General features: G+C 39.9%; 1 protein-coding gene across 5 annotated transcripts in view; it reads left to right on the forward strand.

Moving 5' to 3' along the window:
• Positions 1-1076: 1076 nt before the first annotated feature.
• usp53b (ubiquitin specific peptidase 53b) overlaps positions 1077-23813 on the forward strand; it is a 37123-nt gene continuing 14386 nt past the window's right edge. For 3 of the 5 annotated variants that reach the window (XR_013963822.1, XM_080759682.1, XM_080759681.1), the window contains exons 1-15: positions 1077-1426; positions 2962-3159; positions 4002-4162; positions 5779-5871; positions 6384-6518; positions 7681-7794; positions 8084-8166; positions 10089-10194; positions 11126-11272; positions 11472-11621; positions 11824-11992; positions 16262-16375; positions 16747-16869; positions 17265-17988; positions 19225-19289. Coding sequence is in view for 4 of the 5 variants with exons in the window: in XM_080759682.1 (XP_080615808.1) it covers positions 3060-3159; positions 4002-4162; positions 5779-5871; positions 6384-6518; positions 7681-7794; positions 8084-8166; positions 10089-10194; positions 11126-11272; positions 11472-11621; positions 11824-11992; positions 16262-16375; positions 16747-16869; positions 17265-17988; positions 19225-19289 (2284 nt within the window). In the remaining variant the exon portion in view is untranslated. The remainder of the gene's footprint in view (positions 1427-2961; positions 3160-4001; positions 4163-5778; positions 5872-6383; positions 6519-7680; positions 7795-8083; positions 8167-10088; positions 10195-11125; positions 11273-11471; positions 11622-11823; positions 11993-16261; positions 16376-16746; positions 16870-17264; positions 17989-19224; positions 19290-23813) is intronic. The other 2 variants (XM_080759683.1, XM_080759684.1) reach the window with 2 other exon arrangements.

A 23813-nucleotide genomic window follows, 5' to 3' on the forward strand; every position in this document is an offset into this window, starting at 1 on the left:
AGCACTGCAGCGGATAAACACAGACTAGTGTGTGGTGGTGAACTGATGGATGATGGTAAAATAAACTGAAAGCATAACTACATCTGATTATGAAACCAAGCCCAAGGCATTTCTTATTTTCTTCTCTCATCATTATAACAAGTAAAGTTAGAGGTCTGACCTTCTGCCTCTCTGGGCTCTGGCACTGCACTGGACGTCAATCGCCACGTTTCTCTGAACTACAGCAATGCCCTTTAGGCAACACTAGGGGCGGACTTTGACCTCTCTCTCTCAAGTACCAAAACATCTAATCCGAGTCGGACATCCTAGCTGGACCACAGGACCAGTGTTCCGGTAGGTTAGAATAATTTTAACACGCTCGTCAAGTGGACCTTACTAATAATTTTACTTCCGCTCGTGGAACTTCAAAATAAACCAACATTTACTAAGTCGATCAAGTCAATAAGAAGCACATTTAGTTCCTAATAATTATTGTATCCCACTTTTTATATTGGAGATTTATATTGGAGTAAATAGAACTCAATCACAAACAGAAATTAATATTATTCAATACAAATTTAATTGTCATCTCCATGATTTTTATTATTGTTATTTAGGCTTACCCGAAGCTATCGTGTATTAGGGGAGAAGTTCTGTGCAGTTATATATTGAATTGATTGAAATGTTTATTCACATATAAATGGGTTCATTTCAAAACGAAGGCACAAGACAATACAAAAACTGCTACAGGATAAACCCAGAAAAAGCACTAATAAGACTTACATCAGGGTCATCCATTTTCGATTCATCAGAACAGTGTTTTTTTATACAGTGTTTTTTATTGTAGAGTAGAGTAGACAGTAGACTCTTTAAGAGTATAGACTAGATGAGAAACCTGTTACTCGTGTTAGCCGAGCCCGCAACAGCAGTACATATTTAGTCAATGATCATAACATTACTCTTATTGTGAAGCAAACCAAGAGGAAGTAATATAATTGTGCAGGTGCGTTTGACGGGCGCGTTGAAATCATTTAAAGTGACGGAACAGTCTGGCTGGACATGCCAGAGCAGTCCCGTTGTGCAGGACGGCTTTTAATCGTTATAATGGTGGCCACTGCGTCTTTCTGGTAGCATCTGCAATTCTGCATCATTCCTGCTGGTAGTAAAAGAGTGCCGAGGTACTAGGTAGGCGATACATGAATGAGTATTTGTAACGTTATCGGAGGACTGTGGGGGAACAGGCACGCGCGTATCTATACTGTATGGGCAGGCTATCCACGCCACGCGCACTAAACGTCTGACCATATCTGCATCGATTTTAAACCATTTATTTACTGTTAAAGGTTGGGGTAGATCAGTGTGGCTGGTGTTGACACAATACGCTGCTTGGCCGAACACATCATACATCAGAGGCCAGCCAGGAGGCAGATCTCTCCACTCATACAAGGTGAGTGTCTCGGCCATGTTATTTTTTTGTTGCAATAACAGGCTTTTATCCAGACTGACCATGACCGCAAGTTGCGGCATATTTGGGCTACTGTAGTGAAGTGGTTTCTCCCCGCGCGCATGCGCAAAAACTGATCCACAACAAGCGTTGCTGCGACGTGTGACCCATGGTTGCGACTTGTTGGCTTAGATCTCTTCTTTTTGACACGCGCACTTGTCTGTAGGCTGTAGCAGCGTGTCTCACAGCATAAATGTAATAATAAATAACAAATAAATACATATAATATAATGTAATAGTAATTTATATTATAGGCCTACACATTACATAGGAGGAGGACTGGAATGAGTGAGATCTCTTTCTCAAACTTCAAGAATCTAACTTCCCAATGAGTATCAATAATCCATCCTCTTGGTAAACTATTATTAGTATTGACACAAAAGCAACTGCTTTTCAGCGTAAACAGCAAAGTCTGAATGGTTGTTAAAATAACTATAGGACAAGGCAGGCAGGATCAATGTTCGTACTGTTTTTAGAAACCTTTAATTGTAGTAGTTGTTGAAGTAATTCTATGTGATAAGTTATTCAGTGAGTGAGTTTGTTTTCTACAGGTCAAGAGGAGGTGGTATATGAAGTGATCGAGTTTTCTGTTGTTTAGGGGTATAAGGAAGTGTTGTATGTTGTTATCTTAATGTAACATTCTCTTCATAACTCAAGTCATCATTCTGAACAGTAAACGCAAAACTCACACTTAAAGCTTCAAATACACATTTTAATTGACAATGAGTGCTAAGTCTACTCTTAATGTTTTGATCAGGTCTTTAGTGTAGAGTAGACCTACATTTATTGTCATTTTCACATTTAATTTACACATTGGACCTCCATTATAAGTCTGGATTTTCTCATTCACAAGTGTGCATATCACGTTCTGTAGCCTACATAGAGCAGATTACATTACTGATACAGTTTCATGTTGCAAAGGCAGTTCTGGTATTTACCACTTAAACCAATTTTTTACTTTGTGACACAACAGTGTAGCATAACAAAAATAGCCCATCTGCTATTTTTGGAAGGAAAACATAATAATTGAAAATGTAGTTTGTCTAATGACATGCCCAAAATATGGATGCCAGATTGAAAGTCACAAGTGCAGTTGCGTGCACAGATAGACACTAGGTGGCGCTAGAGCACCTGCCCTTTTGCCCTCTAGACAGCAATGTGCCCTTTTGAAAGTTAGTTTTTTGGTACAGTTTATTAATTTTATTTTTGTTTTGTACAGCGTACAGTATGTGTCACATGGTGACATCGATCAATTCTGGATTAAAAGCTACTAATATATTATCTATGCCCCAAAATCGATATAAATCTCACACACTATTAAGGCAGATGGCGGTTCCATGTGCCGTACAAGGTGCCCTTTTTTCACTTGAGCACCTGCCCCTCAAAATGTCTGTGCATCTGGTTACATATTAAAGGGCATTTTAATCAAATGGAAATACACCAATACTAAACAATAATCTCAACTTTTTCTTTTCTAGATCGTGTCCCTTTGTCTCTAAATGCACAGTAGTGACAGGATAAAGATGCCCTGTGGCTGATTGTGTCAATACTCTTCAATGAAGAACTCCGGAGGTGTATGGGGATGAGATGGGTGGCGCCCATGGCCAGACCACAGTACCAGCTCCTCGCATCCCCCACCATGTCCGGCTGCAAGTCTCCCCACATCTCTGGAGAAGGTACAGCAATTCTTCTGGCACCTGACCAGATAAGTCATTTGGATTGGTAACTTAATGAAAACGGTGTCTAAGCTGAAGTGTGATGTCATCCAGATCTGCTTAACGGGAACGCTGCCACATACCAGTATAGGCCAAGATAGGAAATCGCATTTTCAGTCAAACACACTGTGGAAAAATATGCAGGTGTACATTTTATTTTCTACTTTTGAAGTTTCGTAACAATAGGTCAGCTACAATTCTGTTCAGATCAACAGTATTTACAACAGGGGATCTCCCCTGAATATATAGCTATTTAACACTTATTTTAGCTGAACAATATCATATGCACCACTTTTAACCCATTCAAACCGGGAAATTCATTTTAGACTTGCCGTGGCTATTTAAAAATAGCAGATATTCAAGCTCACAGCGTGTCACTTTGTGCTGCACTGCGAGCTTGTACATCTGCTATTTCTGAACATTTAAAAAATAATCTTGAAAGCCTTTGAAAAGTGTAGAATAATTTTGAATTAAGAAAAGCTTTGAGAATGACTGATTTTAGAAGGCATTTGTAGAATTGGCCTCAGGTCTCGATGCGTATTTAACTTATTTTTCATGAAATCCCCCACTGCCAAGGACGTTTTTAACTTTTTTTTTAAAGGGGCATCAATTGATAACATTATAATCATGAATTACCGCAAATCTTACAACTCTCGTTCAAAAAAATAGAACGAGTCTATGGTGGCACTAGCTGAACTATCGCTCCTGCCATTTGGCAATGGTTGAGTTTGAGTTAATAATATACCCCAAAACTCATTGAAACAACATATAACGTATAAGAAGGTGATTCTCTCTCTTGTCAGGCACAGGGTCCAACTCAATGGCATGGGTGAAGATGTTCAAAAAGCCTGGAGGGGGGTTGAAGAAGTCCTATCAGCCTGGGAGCATGCTGTCACTGGCTCTCACCAAAGGTCTGCTGAATGAGCCCGGCCAGAACAGCTGCTTCCTCAACAGTGCTGTTCAGGTGAGCTTCAGTGCATGCCTGGGCCGTAAGACCTCAAATCAATGTCGCAGTTATTTCAAACTGCCTTGATTTTGATAAATGATTACTTAAAAAAAGAATTGCAGATCTATTACAAGCTCACAACATGTCACATTGCAACACATTGTGAGGGTGTAGATCACAATGCACAATGTTTTTAGTGTTGATTCGTTGATACAGTATATACAATTGTATTTGTCTTTAAAAAACTATAAAAGAAACCTTCATGATTCTTTTATTAACCTACAGTACATGACCAGTATTAAGTTAGGTTTAGATATTTTTGGGGTTAATTGCCCAGTCCTACTTCAGTTACTCAAATTGAATATCGGCTATTTTCACCAATCCGACATTTGAGAAGGAGGTCTTTATTTTGAAGAACAAATCTACAAGAAAAAAATGCAAATATAATATAATTGAAATTATATTTTTTATTCAACTAAACCGAGGTGTGATTATTCACTTTATTCTGTATTATAGTGGTGGCATATAGTTGAAAATAGCTTATATTCAATGCGTAGAGTTTGATTTAAAAAATAGTGTTAATTAATCTTAGGCAAAACTTTAAAAATATTCATGATATTGATTTGAAGACATCACTGTAGTGATACTTGCAGTTCAGCCTGCAATATCTGCATTTGAGTAACTGAAGTAGGACTGGGCAATTAACCCTAAAAATAACTCAAACCTAACTTAATACTGGTCATGTACTGTAATAATATTCACTTTATATTAACCAGTAAGGCGCCCTGAGGGCGAGAGGCGAGGTCGTGTGCATGAATCTGCCTGGGTGACGGCAGACTGCTGGGCGAGTGCTGGCGCTTTGGCATGGGGGGTCAGATCAACATATGGAATGTCAGAACAGGTCAGCTCCATATATGGAGATCTAAGGGTGGCAGCGGGGGCAGTGTCTTGAGTGTACAGGGTTTGATGAGGTCTGGCCATATATGCAGCGTGTCTTGAGTGTACAGGGTTTGATGAGGTCAGATCAACATATAGAATGTCAGAACAGGTCAGCTCCATATATGGAGATCTAAGGGTGGCAGTGGGGGCAGTGTCTTGTACGCGGGCCGTCTAGAGTTTGAATGGACAGTCAGGTATCAGTCAAAAGGGAGACATCGAAGAAGGACGGGTGGAGAGGATCAACATATGGAATTTCAGGTCAGCTCCATATATGGTGATGTAAGGGTTTGAGGTCAGATGTAGAGTTACTGGCTGGCTCCATATATGCAGATCCAGGTGATGATCTAGTCTTCTCTATATATGGATATCCAGGGTTTAATCAGGTTCGTGTTGTGATCTTCATATATGGAGACGGCCATATATGGTGGCGTGACGTGTCACGATGTGTGACCAATGGAGGCGTGATGTCACGAGGCGTGACCATAAATGATATGGAGGCGTGACCGACCGACCGACGGGAGATGCAGGTTTTCATAGTAAACTATATATAAATATCATGTTTGACAAGTCAGAACAGTTAGCCATTTTTATTTTATTTTTTTCATTTTCCCACCCCCCCTCCACAGTTCAGTTGTCATAATTTTCTTTCGTAAAGACAATACAAAATATGTCAATAAAATACCAAACCTTTACAGGTGCTGTGGCAGCTGGACATATTCAGGAGAAGTCTGAGGCAGCTTCCAGGTCACTTCTGTCTGGGTGATGCTTGCATTTTCTGCGCTCTAAAGGTCGGTATTCAGTATGCACAGTAGGGTTGTCACAATTATTACATAACGGTTTAATCACAATTATTTGAGATAATGGCAATTATTTCGACATAAGTAGTAGCTGATCTACAAGCTTACAACGCATTACTTTGTGACAGGTTATAAGCTTGTAGATCAACCATTTCCGTACATTTCAGTTATTTGTCAGTTTTTATTTGTCATACTTTTTCATGTCAAAGTCTAAAAGCCAATCAGAAATGTAATTCCTATTCATAATGTTCAATGCCAAAAACACAATTAAATCGTTAATCGCAATTATTTGTGACAATTAATCGTCAACTTAAATGTGTAAGCGTGACAGCCCTAATACACAGTATTCAATACATCCAAATAGAATATAGTAGAATGTTTTGAAAGCTGGGAACTAGTTCTCTTTAGCAATTAAAAGCAGACATTCAGCACTTACTGTAACCCTATTTGTCTAAATGGTTGTATTGCATCAGATCAAAAGGAGTTCTTCTTTTATTTTTCAGAGTATATTCAGCCAGTTTCAACAGAGTAGGGAGAGTGCACTGCCCTCTGACAGCCTGCGTAACGCCCTTGCTGAAACCTTCAAGGATGAGCAGCGCTTCCAGCTTGGCCTCATGGATGATGCCGCTGAGTGCTTTGTATGTTCACCCTGTGATTTATGATTTACGGTTAAATGTTGATGAAATGCCTATATTGATATTTACACGCACATTCGCACAATGCTTCAGATGAAACTCCCAGCTGTTTAAATCGTATGTTGAACGCAAAGGGGCAGTCAGCCAGGCCACCCTCAAGACTGTATGCTGCGTCCTCCTCTCTGGCCTTGATGCACCGTGCATGTGCCAGTGTGCACTACTAATTTGAAGACAACTTTGGTTGTTGGCATGGGTGCAGAAATCAGAACTATAATTTAGTTTTTAGAAAGTTTATTGTCTATGATCCTATAATAATAATAATAATGTTTTATATAGTGCTTTTCTAGGTACCCCAAGTCGTTTTACAGAACAAAAGGGGGGGTTATGTAGGGAAGCCAGTCTGAAAAGGTGGGTTTTTAGTGTGCTTTTGAGCATTTCGAAGGTGGGGGCAGCTCTGATGTGTGTAGGGAGTGTAGGTGATGGTGAATATTTTGAAATCAATTCTGAATTTGACTGGGAGCCAGAGGAGTTCACGGAGGACAGGTGTGATGTGGTCCCTGGATCGGGTTCTGGTGAGCAGGCGGGCGGCGGAGTTCTGAACGTACTGTAGTTTTTTGAGAACCTTGGTGGTGACGCCATACAGGAGGCTATTGCAGTACTCGAGTCTGGATGTGACTTACTTAATGGACTTACTGCAATAGTTCTACAATCTTATCTAACAATGCAGAGCTGATTGGGTTCTCACCAGCTGACTTGGAATCAGCCTCCATTCACATAAATGAACGGTCCTTGAGGCTCAGTGAATTAATGCAATATCCTTATAACTTGAATGTCATGAGTTTATTTTCCACCTCAGTGACCTGTGTTGCATGTCATCTCGCATCAGTAAGCATCCCTCCATATTTCTCCAAAAGGAAATTGAGTCAGTCACCCCAGTGATGTACTGTACGATCAAGACAAATCTTTCACGGGGTCCAGTGATAATGTATATGTATTTTGTATTTATTTACTTTTTTAGTTTTTTCTGATTACACTTGTAGAATTTAGAGGATCCTAATTCAGCAATATGGCACAGAATGTTTATATAGCCTCTGTCATTTTCAATATGTGGTAGCATGTAGTCACTTATCACACTGTACCTGCTTTGACTTACTGTACATGTTAGGAGAACATCTTGGAACGGATTCACCTGCACATCGTTTCAGACACTGCAACCGATGCTTGTTCATCCAAATCATGCATAACCCATCAGAAGTTTGCAATGACACTTTATGAGCAGGTACATATTTTTTCCAATTCATTTATTATTACTTCTGCTTTATTGTGCATTGTGCAAAATACAGGATTATTTCTGTTTCAAGACAAACCTTTGTGTAGAAATGAATAGGAACTCATTGTTAAGACAATTGAATAACCTGTTTGCAAAATAACGACTGTTTTTAACACTGTTGCTGTAACAATAATAGCCTACTGTAAAAGAGGAAATCACATAATTCGAGTGAACTATACTATACGACAAACAACTATTGTAAATTGTTATAAAACAATGCTCATCCTTTACGTTGCAGTTTGTTTGTCGCAGTTGTGGTGCATCTTCTGACCCCCACCCTTTCACTGAACTGGTCCACTATGTCTCCACCACTGCTTTATGGTGAGTACATATCACTACTTTTACCTCAGTTTAAAAGAGGGAAAATAACATCAGGGCTTGATTGTATTCAACGGCGTCAACTCCGGGAGTGCCTGAGAGCTTAGGCACCCACTGGAAAAATAAGATGCCAAACAGCACCCACTGAGATGAAGGCTGAAGATCCCCTCCCCCTGGTCATTTTGTCACGTAGTCACACACCTTTACGGGGGGGGGGGTGCTTGGGCCAGAACAGTATGCTAATACGGTGCCTTTGTTCCAGTAAACAGCGAGTCTCTCTCACTAGAGACTCGCTGTATGCACTGGACTACTCTAAGGTGGGCACCCACTGTCGTTATAGGAAGGAACCTTATGCCCCTGATTGTATTGGGGGAAAATAATTCATATATTGTACACTTTGCATCAACATTTAATGTCCAACTGTTTCCTTTGTCTATAGACTGATTTCAATCTTACTGTGGGCCATATTCACACATGCAACAGTATTTAATGGCATGCGCTTGTCCTGGTATTGCTGGTACTACTCTCAATGTCACGTGCTGTAGACAAATCTAAATTTCACAATTTTATTTCTGCCATGTCAAAAATAGCATGCTAACATTTCAGCAGTAGCACAAACCTCCACCTTCATTCATAAATCATCATCATGCCCCATTTTCTGTGATTCTCACAGGTTGTAAATGTGTAGTACTTGTGGTGGGCTGATGGCTGGTGGGGGAAATGTATTGAGATAACAATATGAAATATTGACTTTGAAGTGCTGTTTATTCACTGTGCAAAATAAGTCAAATGTATAACTATCTATTCAACAGAGAGGCAAAAGAAAAAGACAAATACTGTAGCAGTGCAGAGTAGGAATTTACAGATGAGATATTTTGGCCAATATCAATATCCAATCTATATCCAATATAATGAATTGCTGTTATGGTCGATAGCCTACCAATATAACCAATGCCGGCTAGGATATCTTAAAAAAATATAATTTTGTCCATTCTGAAAAAAGGCTTTGCTTTGAATAAAGCTATGCCTCTTTATTCCAAAACTAGGGATACACCGTTATTGAAATGTTGGCCCATATCCCAACATAAACAGTTTGAATGTAGTATTTTTATTTAAAAATGTTCAAACTTGTTGACTCTTTTGAAAGCTCCCCCAGAAAACACTGACACTGACAGGCTTTTATTTATTTATTCATTTTTCAACATAATTATTATAAAATAAAATATTTGCTAAAACCGATGTATTATTTTGATATCGATTCGATACCGATATTGCATTTTAAATCCAATATCTGCCGATACCGATGTGATGACCGATTAATTGCCCATCCCTAGTAGTGCAGAGTTATAACCAAAAGAGAAATACAATTACATATGTATACTTGATACATGATTATACTGTATACAATGTATACAGCCCTATGTAAAATACGACTTGGACATCAGTGCCTATTTACAGATATTGTATGTAAGTGCTAATATCCTGTATAGCACCTGTCCACTGAGGGTGCATATTGTCTCTGTCTGGCAGAAACCTGGTATGTCCAAAACCGTTTCTTCGCAGGGAAAAAAAAATCAGGCTCTTAATACTTTTCATTGATCCAATATTTATGAAACCCACACACAAGACGGAATCAAATTTCACTCTATAATGTATTTTCCATAATAGAAAAAATTGCTGATCTACAAGCTCACATGCATCGCAATACGTTGTGAGCTTGTAGATGGGCTATGTTCGCTACTTATATGTGAGTTGTATGACGAAGTAGGGTATTCATTTATGGGGGGGAAAAAACATTAAAAGAAATATGGAGATACAAGGTTTCTGCTCAACAACAAGAATATGCTGTCGCAAACATATATGGACCTCCTCCAGTTTAACTATGATCCACCGGCGACTACACAACCTGTCCTCTGTATGTTCAGCCAACAGGTTGATCGTACAATGGGGAAGAACGACAGGCTCAGATCAGACATGTTTGGAGAATTGCTGCAGGCAGCAAACGCTATTGGTGATCCCCGAAGATGTCCGGTATGTTTCTTATGGTCATCGTTTGTTATTCCCCTTCTATTTCTATTAGCAAAGAAGATATGCAAATGCATAAAGTGGCAACTCTCTAACATTACTTTCCAATGCCTTTTCCGCATGCTTTCAAACATCTGCTTGATTTGAATTAAACGTTGACCAGCAATCCGCACAGTGAAGATGGATAGGAGTGACTGTGTTGTTCCATGCAGAGTTCTGGCTCTCTGGGCTTTCTGCTTTGACATTGCACTTGAAGCAGCCGGAAGGAGAGGGTGCCAGACTAGTGTTAGGATATAAATAGCAGTAGGAGCTTATCCATTTTTTCTCTCTCTCATCTGTGCTTGCTACTGCTGTCTCCTACTTCAATGTGAGTCAGATTGGTGTAGCAAAGTGTCTTGTTCCCTTAGCCTTTCTTCTCAAAAGTACCAGCTACTGACTAAAATGTAGTGTGTGTGTGTGTGTGTGTGTGTGTGTGTGTGTGTGTGTGTGTGTGTGTGTGTGTGTGTGTGTGTGTGTGTGTGTGTGTGTGTGTGTGTGTGTGTGTGTGTGTGTGTGTGTGTGTGTGTGTGTGTGTGTGTGTGTGTGTGTGTGTGTGTGTGTGTGTGTGTGTGTGTGTGTGTGTGTGTGTGTGTGTGTGTGTGTGTGTGTGTGTGTGTGTGTGTGTGTGTGTGTGTGTGTGTGTGTGTGTGTGTGTGTGTGTGTGTGTGTGTGTGTGTGTGTGTTGAGTCAAATAAAAACTAGAAGTATATTTAAATTTTTGTGTGATTCTCTGTGTGTAGGTTATGGAATTTCCGATTTTGCTGCATATATAGAAAAATATTTTAGAAAAGCACGACATAGAATTTGTGTTGGTGTTGTACTACTGTAGCTATATTAAAAATTGCAATGTCTTTTTTTTATATAATAAATAATTCGGATCTTACTATGTGTTCGGCAGAGCAACTGTGGTCAGAGCATCAAGATCCGGCGTGTGCTCATGAACTGTCCAGAGATTGTCACTATTGGATTTGTATGGGATGCTGAACAATCGGATCTTACAGACGATGTCATTAGGTCACTTGGTCCACGCTTAAACCTGTCCGGGGTAAGAGCAGTGAGAGCTACACCATTTCTCTGCCATTTGTAAACAAACATTGGCCATGGTGAAAAAAAATTGGCCATGGTGCTTGAAAATCAGCCTGGACTACATCTGCTACTTCTCTACCAGCGACCGTAAAGACGACCCATAGTCTGAACGGTGACTTAGCATTTACCAAAGGGAAAAATGTCCTTTTGTCTTTCAGTTGTTCAATCGTGTAACTGACGAGAATGCCAAAAGAAGCGAGTTACATCTGGTGGGGATGATCTGCTTTTCAATTAAACATTACTCAGCTTTTGCCTATCACACCAAATCTTCAAAATGGATGTTCTTTGACGATGCCACTGTAAAAGAGGTAAGTAATTACTTTGTCCTATGGCAAAAGATGGATAACTTTGGAAAATAATCATATTGGTTGTGTTACTTTCTCTTAACAAATCAAACCGTTCATAATTAACCAACCGTTGTCTCTCAAAGGTCTACACAGGGGCCCCTCCTTTCTCCCCTCTACACAAATGTCAATGAAAATAGCTGATCTACTCCTTCACATTTCACAGATTGGATCGAAGTGGAAAGATGTTGCCTCTAAATGTATCCGGGGACATTTCCAGCCTCTGCTTTTATTTTACACCAATCCTGAAGGGACTCCTGTCTCCAGTGAGGATGCACCAAAACAAACCACCATGTGTTCCCGTTACAAAGCCCAAGTTAATGGAGAAGTGACAGGTAAGAAGAATCAGTGGTGGAAAAAGTACTCAAATGGTTTTACTTAAAGCTGATATATAAAGTTTCCAGTGTTTTTACACAGAATTCAAATTCACCCCCCCTCCCCCTGTCATTCTATTGGCCGAGCCAGGTCACTTCAGGCTATGGGATTGTTGTTGCTGCTGGGAGGGACGCTATGGATATTGCGCTCGTATGGCTAAATATGACATTAAACAATTATGAATTTCTATCGATAGATTAGTTACAACAATGACATTGAGTTCACATGTTTTTTTTTGAAGGGTAACTGTAGCATAATCGCAATATCACACGACTGACACGACGTGTCCCATAGTAGTCTCAAGTGAGGAAGTAGCGGAGGAGGAGACTCACTGGCTCTCAATTCAATTATCTTTTACTTGTAATTGTGCATACCGGTATAAAACATATATTGCCCCTCAAATGCCCCATCCATACATCATCGTTCATGTGAACTACTCTGTCCACGGTTATTCATTGCAATGAAGAAAAATCGCTATGATGATCCGTGACGGCTGTCACCGTTGGCGAGCACGGGTTGAATGCATGCTTCAAGCCGGCCAGGCAGGCAGTCGCCGCGGCGGTGACTGGTGACATGATACTATTATTCACTTCCACCATTTCAACAAATAAGCACATACAACCCACTCCACATGAACGATATTGATGTAACCAGGAGATTTTATGGGGGGGTCGGGGTCCGACGTTCTGTGACTTCTAGGATCCTCCGAGGTCTGAGGGGTGCTTGCTGCTGCTATTCACACCACCCAACCATGCGCTATACATAGCGATTCTCATAATTTCAATAGGCTTACATATTAAATCATAAACCTACTATTTCACATGAACAATGTTGATGAAACTAAGATATGGGGATAATATTATACATTCATTGCAATGAAATCTCATCGCGTTTTCATTATAATACTGCTGGGTTGAACACACCGTCACAGCCTCGCTGCAATTGGCTAAAAGTTCAAACCCCCCTGACGTCCCGACTAGTAAACTCTAGTCTAGTGGATATAAACAGTCCCTTCAGCCAGAGGTATCATGTATCAAAGGGAGAGTGTGCTGTTGCAGGAGAACACCTCAGCATCATAATATAGCCCCAAAAAATAAATGTATATATTAGATTTTGGCTGAAAACTTGTCTATATCACCTTTTAAGTAAAAGTATCAATACTGCAATATAGAAATACAAATATAAAAGTCTGTATTTGAAAATGTACTACAAATTATTGTTATCAAAATGTACTTAAAGTACCAAAAGTAAGATTAGTCATTGTGCAGAAGGTCCCATTTCAAGTTTTCAAATGTATAAAAAATCTTTGGAAAATACCCAATCTCACAATGCGTCTCATCACGACGCATTGTGTGCTTATAGATCGGCTATTTTCAAATGTCCAAAATGATAATATATACTGTATAAATTTACCACTTAAACCCTCGATTCTTAGTGAAACAGATCTATATCAAAATTCCTTTCAGATTGGATCTGAGCTACAACTGTACTGTAAACTTTTGTGAGCTTGTAGATCTGCTATTTTTTGTTCCCCCCCCCCCAGAATAGGCATTAGTCCCCAATATTAAGCAGTTGATTTGTTCTTTATACTTTCATTAATCAGTGATTATTTTGGACACAATTGGTTCACACACATTTTTATACACATGATGCAGACACACATTCTTTCTCTACGTTCTTTCTCTACTTTTGAGAAATTCACCTTTCCTATGTTAAGCATATTTCTTTTCTATTTCTCTGACTTTTGTTATAGTCAGCCAGAAATCAATTAGGGCTACTGAAAGCACACATTGACCAGGTTACAATCATGTGAATCTTTTTGGGAGGATTACGGTGGATTTATTCCACAGCGGATGCAACAGATGCATCAGTGAGGATTACAGTGGTGATCAGCTTCCATTTGTCTAATAAAGTAATGCCAAAAAGAATCCCCAATTTATTTGTAGTATCAAATCAATTTTTCTAAGTACTGTACCATTTCAGTAAATCAAATTAAACATGACACTTGAAAGAGTGCTGTAGAAGATGACCATTATTGCATTGGGATTGAGAGAGTGCTTTTAAACCACTCCCCAAACAGAGATTGCCCTGCGTCGTTGTGTGCCGAGTTGAACTTGACATGAGGATGATGCTTCTGTTACATGCAGATTACCACCCACGCCTGGCCCTCTAATCCCTGCTCCTGGGACCCGGAACACTCTTGCATTTGCTCCACAGTGCACAATAAAATCCTCACTGTTAATTTGACGTTGAGATCACAGAAATGGATCAGCAAGTGTCCGATTTTCTTTTGCATTTTCAGAGTTGAATTTGCACTGAGGGTTTTGCGGTGTACTAACTCCTCCCCTGGACATTTTCAATGTTTGCTTCCATTAATGTCTCTGCTTTGGTTTTTGGTAATGGCGCCCTGGTGTTAGATGGATTTATTTCTGCTGTAATATTGTGTACTGGTACCTCAGTTGGCATGGGATTGGATTCTAGTTTTGGTGACAAAAAGTGTAAGTAATTGATTGGATTTGTTACAAATAAATACATTTGATACAGTAGGGCTTGGTATTAATGCTTTTGAACAGAGTTTGACTGTATTTCTGCTTCTTAATTATATATTTGTAATTATTTTTTTTGTAAGTGTTAATAGCTCTGTACATTTCAACAGCAAGCATTTGCCATAGACTAGAGTGTTTCCCTGTCTCTCAAGCTCTTAAACAGAAATACATTTTCAGGTCGGGATTATCGGGATACCAGTTTTGTCCAATCAGGAGAGAACTCATTCAGAAGTCAGGACACAGGATAAACAAGAGGAATTTAGCTTAAAAAGTGATTAAGCAAAATTGGAACTGGAGCACTATATATATATACATTTTAAAACATTATTTACTTAATTCAGCAGAACCACAAAACTATTTGCGTCTGGCTACTGCGAGGCTACCACAAAACCTCCTTTGTTCTTAGATTAATTAAGTGTGTGGGAGACATTGTGAGGTGAAGTGAAGGCATGCTGTACTATTATGTCCACTGTAAGCCTACTTACAGGGAAAGACATGCATCAGATGGTTGACTAATGATGTGGCATCTGTGCTTTGGTCAGATGCGTGCTCTACTCCTTGCACGTTATGCACAAAATATGTAAGGCAAGAGAATGCTAGCTGGTACTTTGAACAGTGGTGGAAAGTACATTTACTTAAATACTGTACTTATTTTGAGGTATTTGTACTTTGTATTTGTACACTGCATCTCAGATCCAAATATTGTACTGTATTTTTACTCCACCACAATTATTTGAAAACATTAGGTTACTTGTTACTTTTTTAATTCAGCCCTATATACATTTCGGCCATTTGAAAATAGCCCCATTTACTGTACATTGTGAACTTGTATCTGCTATTTTCAGAATCATTTTTATACATTTGAAAACTTGAAATTAGACACTGCATAATGAGAACTTTCTACTTTTGGTACTGTAAGTACATTTTGATGGCAATTCCTTTGTACTTTTACTTTTACTCGAGTGCATTTTCAATTCAGGACTTTTACTTGTAACGGAGTAGATGCAGTATTGATGCTTTTACTTAAGTAAAACAATTGAGTACTTTATCCACCACTAAAAATAATAGAGAGGAAAAAATGATGACAATTATGGGGTAGTAGGGGGTCTGGTGGTTATTGCATGCAATCTGTAAACAGCTTGTCAGGCTCTTTAGTGCCCTCATGTGTGCACGTGTCCAAACATTCTATATGCCTGAGTGAGTGCGTCACAAGTCTCTATATCAGTGGTTCTCTTATATATATAAATAGATTTATTCATTTTTTTTCAAAGATTTTCAAAAATAGCCCTTGTACATCTGCTATTTTTGAATAGCTAACATATAAATGGATGAAGTGATAAATGATTGTGAATCTATGTTACTACTGCTGCCGGAGAATTTCACTGTTGTGAGCCTGTGGATCTGCTTTTTAGTTTAGTTTTTCTTTTTTTTGCCTATAAAGACATGCCCAAAATAGGTACGCTAGGTTGAAAGTGCTTAAGTGTGTATGTGATTTCCTTTTTTTAACCATTGAAAAAGTATAAACAAGAGCTTGTGACTAAATGATAACTACATTGGATACCTTGGAACAGCAGCCTTCTCCCATTCATGTCAAAGTAATGTTTTTGGACATAAGATTTCTGCCCGACAGTGACGATGTGTGTCTGCTCTGCACACTGATTTAACATGTCTTGTCTTCTGCAGTAACGAGCTCCAAGAAGCTTGATCCAGGCAGAGAGAATGCAGGGCCACACGGTGCTAATCAGGGCCTCCACAATCATCTGCTACCTCCTCCCTCCACCTCAGGCTTCAACAGAGGTTAGTAGTACAGATCTCTGTAGTACAGATCTCATGCAAACATCAGAATCCCTATTCTGGGGGAAGCATTCTGCAGAAATCGGGCAGAAATCTTGTATATCCAAAATCATTACTTTGACATGAATGGGGGAAAAATAACCTGTGTTCCAAGGTATCCAATGTAGTTCTCATTTAGTCACAAGATCTTGTTTATACTTTTTCAATCTACCATCTACAAGCTCACACTTGTAGTGTTGCTAGTTTCGGCAAAGACATTTTTATTGTAGAGGGGGGAAAAGGCACATTTTGCCAACAACACCCGTAGAGTCTCTTTGAAGAGATCTTTTTTTTTTAAACAAACTAATGTGGCATTGCAATCCCCTTTTCTTCAGTAAAACTCCCTCTTGGCAGTTCCAATAAAATCCGTGAGCCCTTCACGGAGAATTTGCAGAGGGCTTCTGAGGCGCCAAAAAAAGACAGAGGACATCGGCGAACTGACCCTTCTCAACACAAAGGTAATTTCTCTGCAGTCAAAAGTGGTCAGATAGGTTGGCCGTGTGAATTTTCAGAGCATTGTGTTCCGGCTTGGATCAATATAATGCAGTACACTTTAAGTTCTTATTCATTGGCATCTTAGTGGGGAAGTTCTTGAACAGTGTTTGAATGTGCGAAGCTCATAAAAGCTCATAAAATGTTGAGAACCACTGGTGTAGTATATACTGTATCATATTGTCTTTCCCGACAGGCGACAGCAGGGACGCATTATAGATACATTGGATCATTGAAGTTAGAGGAAAAGAGCCAGAATAGGTCACAATAATACTTCATCCTGGTACCAGATAAAACATGACATTTTTATAAAAAATTTGATCCATGCCAAATATCTCCACCCCACTTTTTGTTTTGAAAGATATGGCATACATTAGATCCTCATCTCCAGAGAATGGACTGAAACCACACGCAGAGCAGAAATCAAAAGGCTGTCCGCGAGCTGAGAAATCACTGAGCCATTCGAGCAGAGGATCTCAGGAGCCGCGCGGCGGGCAGTCGTCCGGCGCACAGGGTGCGGGTCACAGCCGGAGGACCAGCGCGTCCCCCAGTCGTCACGATCACGACATCGAGTCTGGTGGTGGCGGTGGTGGGGGAAGCCGCAATGGTAAAGCCAAGTCCACCTGGAGGCCCGTTCGGGAGGTGTTGAACGTGGACAGCGTGCTGAATGAAATGGAGCAGCGTCGTCAGCAGCAGCAGCAACATGACAGTAAGCCTTCGTCCCACGAGAGGGTGCACGCCGAACGAGACCGCACCGAGCCGGAGCGGGACTACACCCGCAGCAGCAGAGAAGACCGGAAGCAGAAGTGCTTGATGACCATCTATGAAGATGAACAACGGCACGAAACGGAAAGTCACAGCTCTTTAGAGTCAGAGAGCCGACCCAACCACCACAGCCACAGCAACAGGCTTAAGAATGGGCCCAAGACCCTGCTGCGTAGCGACACCTGGACCATCCAGAGGACAGAGTCTGGCTATGAGAGCAGTGATAGGCTTAGTAGTGGCTCCACCAATCCAGACTCACCTGGGGTAGATGGCTCTGCTAGTAAAGACCAGCGAATACCACCAGAGGCACAGTCACAAAGGTAAAATAATATCTTCATTTATTCATTTAGTCAATTTCCTTCACTATACTAGTATAAAATATGGAATGAAGGAAATTACTGCAAAATATAGAAATCAACATTTCCAGTATCACAAGCAAACTGAACACAACTTCAAAATGGTTGTAGAGTTGAATTAAATTTGTTCCTGATTAAATTCTGACTTTTCAGATTTTACAATTGACTAGGGGATAACACTAGCAAAATTACGTTTTTATTTTCAGCGAATTGGCCGACAATATATACCTTTTTGGATTACAGTATTGAGTTTAATTATGTTGGTAAAGGTTGTATAATGACTCGAGGGTGTGCTTTACCATCATCATTGGCGCTTGAGGCTCTTTGAAGCTTATTGAACTTTGCACTAGCCTGACTGGCACTGCATCACTGTTGTCTGGTGTCCATAAATAACAGTAAAGCACCATAAATAACAGTAAAGCACATCGTCTCATCTAGTATTAATCAGTGGTGGAAAAAGTACTCAATGTTTTACTTAAGTAAAAGTATCAATACTGCAAAGTAGAACTACTCTGTTACAAGTTAAAAGTCCAGAATTAAAAATGTACTTGAGTAAGAGTACAAAGTGTTGGCATCAAAATGTACTTAAAGTGCCAAAAGTGGAAAGTACTTACTGTGCAGAAATGTCCCATTTCAAATTCTCAAATATATAAAAAATATTTTGAAAATAGCAGCTCACAATGTGCTGTGAGCTTGTAGATTGACTATTTTTAAATGGCCGAAATGTATATACTGAAGAGCTGAACTGTTTACTGTATGTCTTGTAATAATAATCAAAGTAACTAGTAACTAAAGTTTTCAAATAAATGTAGTGGTGTAAAATTACAATATTTGCCTCTGATATGTAGTGGAGTAGAAGTAAAAGTATAGGAAATTGTAAACACTCAAGTAAGCAGGCTTTAGTTTAGACTAGTCATTGGTCAGACAGTCATTAGTCTGACATCGACAACCTGTATCTCAAACCCTAACCTAAACATAACCGCAAGCACGGGAGCAGCGCAGTTCAAGGGTAGTCCATCCATTGTTTCCACATGTCGGACTGTTGGTGTGTCTAATCTTAGTGCGCATCCTAAGTAAAAATTGTATTTAAGTACAGTGCTTAAGTAAATGTACTTACTACTTAGTTATTTACTTAGTTACTTTCTACCACTGTAATTAATGGCTTGACAAACTGCTGAGAGTTAAATGTTTTGTTTTCAGCCAGCAGCAGCAGCAGAACAGAGGTGATGCAAAGGCAGGTGCAACACGTTCTCCTTCTCATAATGGTAAGCTTCTTTATATGGACATTATAACATTTTGAGACTATGCTTATATATTCATATTAAGCAAATAAAATGTATTTCATCCCTGCATAGGCAAGGGCTTTTTTTTGTACGGTAATGCCTTAGTTTGCAGTAAATGGGAATTGTTTGTAAAAAACTATAAACTGATTGTTGCTAATAGCTTTTGATCAAAGCACCTGATGGATTTCTCTTTGATATGTTTGTAGTTTATACAGTGTGATTGAGTGTATTGTAGAACAATTATAATTTAGGCATTAAGCAGACGCTCTTAATCCAGAGTGATTTACAGTAAGCAAGAACAAAAACATGGTAATGCATCAAATGCATAAAAGATAGTCATCATGACTCATACGTAAGCTAAGGACCTAACCTATAGTGAGATGCTGTTCTGTATGACTGGCAATGTATTAAGTATTTTAACCCAGGACCTTGTAGTCATAATCCTTTACATAAGCATTATTCCGCTAGCTTTTGTAGCTAGGTTGTTTTCTAATAAGGTTTCTCGAATTTTCCAGGCCATGCCACTGGCTAAACAATGACCAGATGGAAGTAAAAATAGAACAGGACAGTTTGAAATGTAGAGGATGAATTTAATGATAACAAATATAGTGGAAGTAGGTTGGAGAATGTTCATAATTTAGACATAAGTGTCTAAAAGCCAAGTTCGCATCCCCCAGAGCAGAGGCTGTGCTGCTCCTTGAACTGTCCTGTGTCCTTACAGATCGAACCAATGTCTTTCTTTGTTTCTTTCTTTTAACACATTGTAAACAAAATAAAAGGATGTAAAGTGAAATAGAATAAAGTATCATAATTAAAATGCCACACAATGCCTTTAAAATAGAAAAAAAGTGGAAAATATTGGCCTAAGGGTGGCATCAAAGTCAGTAGTAGTCATTCTGTAATCCGCCTATGAGATTATGAGATGTTCAAGTGTGCAAAGTTGACACTTTGGCCTTTGGGTGGTGGTGGTTGAGGAAAGGACATGGGGTCACTCAAATGGTTAGGATTCATCTGCCATGGAGCATATGGATGCACTGAACAAGTGTCAAGGCAATCTGACCCTTAGATTTTGACACATCTTGTGTGCCAGTGGAACATTTGGCCTGAGGGTGGCACTAGAAGGAAGCGATCAGTATGGATCACTCTACTGATTCCATGGAGATCCAGCCAGTAGTGTAGTTTTCGAGATGCAGTATCGTGTTTGGGTGGAAAGTGTTGGACAGAGACTGACTGGCCCCCCTTGGGGCCCCCGCACAAACAATTACCTTTGAGGTGTGCATCGCCCTTCTTTTAAAAGTTTGATGTAATAACAAAAACTTGATAATGAGCTATGTATTTTCTTTTATATTTCACTATTGCATCAGCTCATTAGTCACTAAATTTCAGTATGCCCTAACTAAAATGATTGATATATGCTGATTCAGAATTTAATGAAAGCCACCTCAGCTTGAATGGTGCCACCTCAGTGGTTAGCAATGATATTGCGACCATAGGTTGCATATGAAAACCTGCAAAACCTGTCAGTCACGCCTCCATATATGGTTGTCAGTCCATCACACCTTGTGACACGCTCCATATATGGCCGTCTCCATATATGAAGCTCATGACACGCCTCGTGACACGCTCCATTTATGGTTGTCTCCATATGTCGATCTGACCTCATCAAACCCTGTACACTCAAGACACGCTATATTATGGCCAGACCTCATCAAATGAAAACCTGCAAAACCTGTCTGTCAGTTAGTCCGTCGATCACGCCTCGCCTCGCCTTGTGATACGCTCCATATATGGCCGTCAGTCTGGCACACCTCGTGACACACTCCATATATGGCCGTCTCAATATATGAAGATCACGGCACTGACCTCATCAAACCCTGGATAGCGATATATAAGGAAGACTGGATCATCACCTACAATTTACAATTTACAATTTAGGCATTTAGCAGACGCTCTTAATCCAGAGCGACTTACATTAAGCAAGAACAAAAAGCATGGGGAATACATCACATAAAAACATTTATCATGAAACATGCGTAAGCTAAGAAAGTAACAGTGGAATATCTATAATGAAACTATACATATAAGCTATACATCTATACTACTATGATATACATTATGTACTATGACGTGCTATGACTACATACAATGCACTTATGCTGTTTACATAACATGCTATAAGTCTGTATCAAATGCTATCTAAATCTACAGAATTGCTATCTAAGGGGGTGGGGTAAGTGCTATGGGCCATGATGGAGTCTGAAAAGGTGGGTTTTCAAACTACGGCAGAAGATTGGGAGTGATGCTGCAGTTCTTCTGACTGCAATGGGAAGTGCATTCCACAGTTTTGGAGCCAGAAGGGAGAAGAGTTTGGGACGTGTGGAGCGTTGTCCCGGCGTTTTTAGTGAGGGTACTTCCAGCTTCCCTGCGTTGGCTGATCTGAGTGAGCGGGAGGGTTTGTAGGGTTCGATCATACTTGCAAGATATGGGGGAGCCATACCTTTGGTTGCTTTGAATGCCAGCATCAGAGTTTTGTATTCTGTGCGGGCAGCGACCGGGAGCCAGTGGAGGGAGCGGAGCAGGGGGGAGACATGTGAGAATTTTGGCTGGTTGAAGACCAAGCGAGCTGCGGCATTTTGGATCAGTGCACATGCTGGTAGGCAAGTAAGGAGGGAGTTACAATAGTCGAGTTTTGACAAGACTGTTGTCTGGATTAGGAGCTGGGCTGATTCCACCTAGATCTGCATATATGGAGCCGGCCAGCAACTCTACATCTGACCTCAAACCCTTAGATCTCCATATATGGAGCTGACCAGTTCTGACATTCCATATGTTAATCCTACCCCACCCGTCCATCCTCTTCGATTTCTCCCTTTTGACTGATACCATTCAAACTCTAGACAGGACCGCCCCAAAGTTATTAGCGCAGCCACTCCCGGCAGCCGAGAAAAACAGGCCCGAGTTCTCAACAGGCCCGAAAATTAAGGCCTGGCCTAACTGGGCCCAGGTGTGAAGTGTATATTATTTATTTTCGTGTGCTTTGCACAGCCTTTGCTTGCAAGTTCTGATGCTTTCGTTGTACTTACTTATACTAGAATCAACTGACTGAGAGAAAACTAATGTTACTGCCGTCGATATATTATACAGTATATTAGAAACGGACACTATCAAATATCAATGACTGACTGACGACACAGAGACACCTCCCTGACAATATCGCTGAGACGGTTTATTTATTTTTGGACCACAATGCGAGACAATTAAAAAAAAAAACAGATTTCACTGTCTGTCCGCTCCGCTGTAGTGCTGACATAATGAAGTGACATTATTCCGGTTGAGTGTCTCAGCCCTGCGGTCGCTTCTCGCCTTTAGTTTAAGACGTCTTACTGGTAGTAATGATTAAGTCCTGGGTATGCATGCTGTCCCTGTATTCACGTGGGGTTCCTCCTCACACATCAAATACACATGCATGTTGGGAACAGGGCGTGGCTCCATGTGTGCTCAGTCAACCTACACTGTAAAATGCTCAGTGTTAATTTACCTCTGAGAGTGTACAGATTGATAACAATAACCCTGACTAGCCCTGTATAAAGGTTACTGTGTACGGCTGTACTCTGTATAAAGGTTGATAAATAAATGATCTCACCTTTAGCACACTCTGTATAAAGGTTGATAAATTAATGATCTCACCTTTAGCACTATTACACAGTGGGTGTACCCTTGTTTTTGGCATCTCACATCTGTTCCCTGCAGTACAGCCAGGGAATTTATTCTCAGACAATTCAGTCCTGAAATGTTGTGAGCTAATGATTCATTCATGACTGACTATTTTTACAATATTTATATTTTAAGAAATATATTTGTACATTTGGATGGTTTAAAATGTAAGGTCTCTGTGTGGTGTATTTAGAGGTGTTCTAGTTGTATTAAAAATGTAAGACAAAAATATAATGATAATCAGAATGCAAGTATGCAATCCATTAATTGGTGTTTTTCTAATGCTTGGGCAAAGCAATGCACCTTTTTATAGAGAAAATATAGAAAGTGGGATGCCTTGAATAATTAGATTTTTCTTTAATGGAACACTCTTTTTTTGTATTGATTACATTAACTGCACCAGCACTTAGATGCTGTCACTATCTAAAGTTTGAATAACAATTGAGGTATTCCTTTATTTCTGAGCTTGGACTGGCTGCTTTAACCTACAGTCGTCACCCAATAAGCCCAGCGCAGTCATTAATCTGATGATAATCCCAAAAAGCTTGTTCTGATAGCACAGCTGGACATGACTGCTGGCATTGTTGTGAATTATATCCTTCCATCATCTATGTAATGCTTTGAGCATGCTCCACGTGACACAATATCAATTCTCTTGTGAATATAGAGCCAGTGTTTCCAACCATCAGTTAAAGCTTTTATCCTTGCATGGACCTCTCTTGGGCAACAGCAGAGAAAAAAAGAACACATCTATTTTTAAAGTGAAGGAATTCAGCATGCGTGCTGTGTGCT

The sequence above is a fragment of the Protomyctophum bolini genome, assembly GCF_963924005.1.
Source record: "Protomyctophum bolini genome assembly, chromosome: 3".
NCBI classification, from domain to species: Eukaryota; Metazoa; Chordata; class Actinopteri; order Myctophiformes; family Myctophidae; genus Protomyctophum; species Protomyctophum bolini.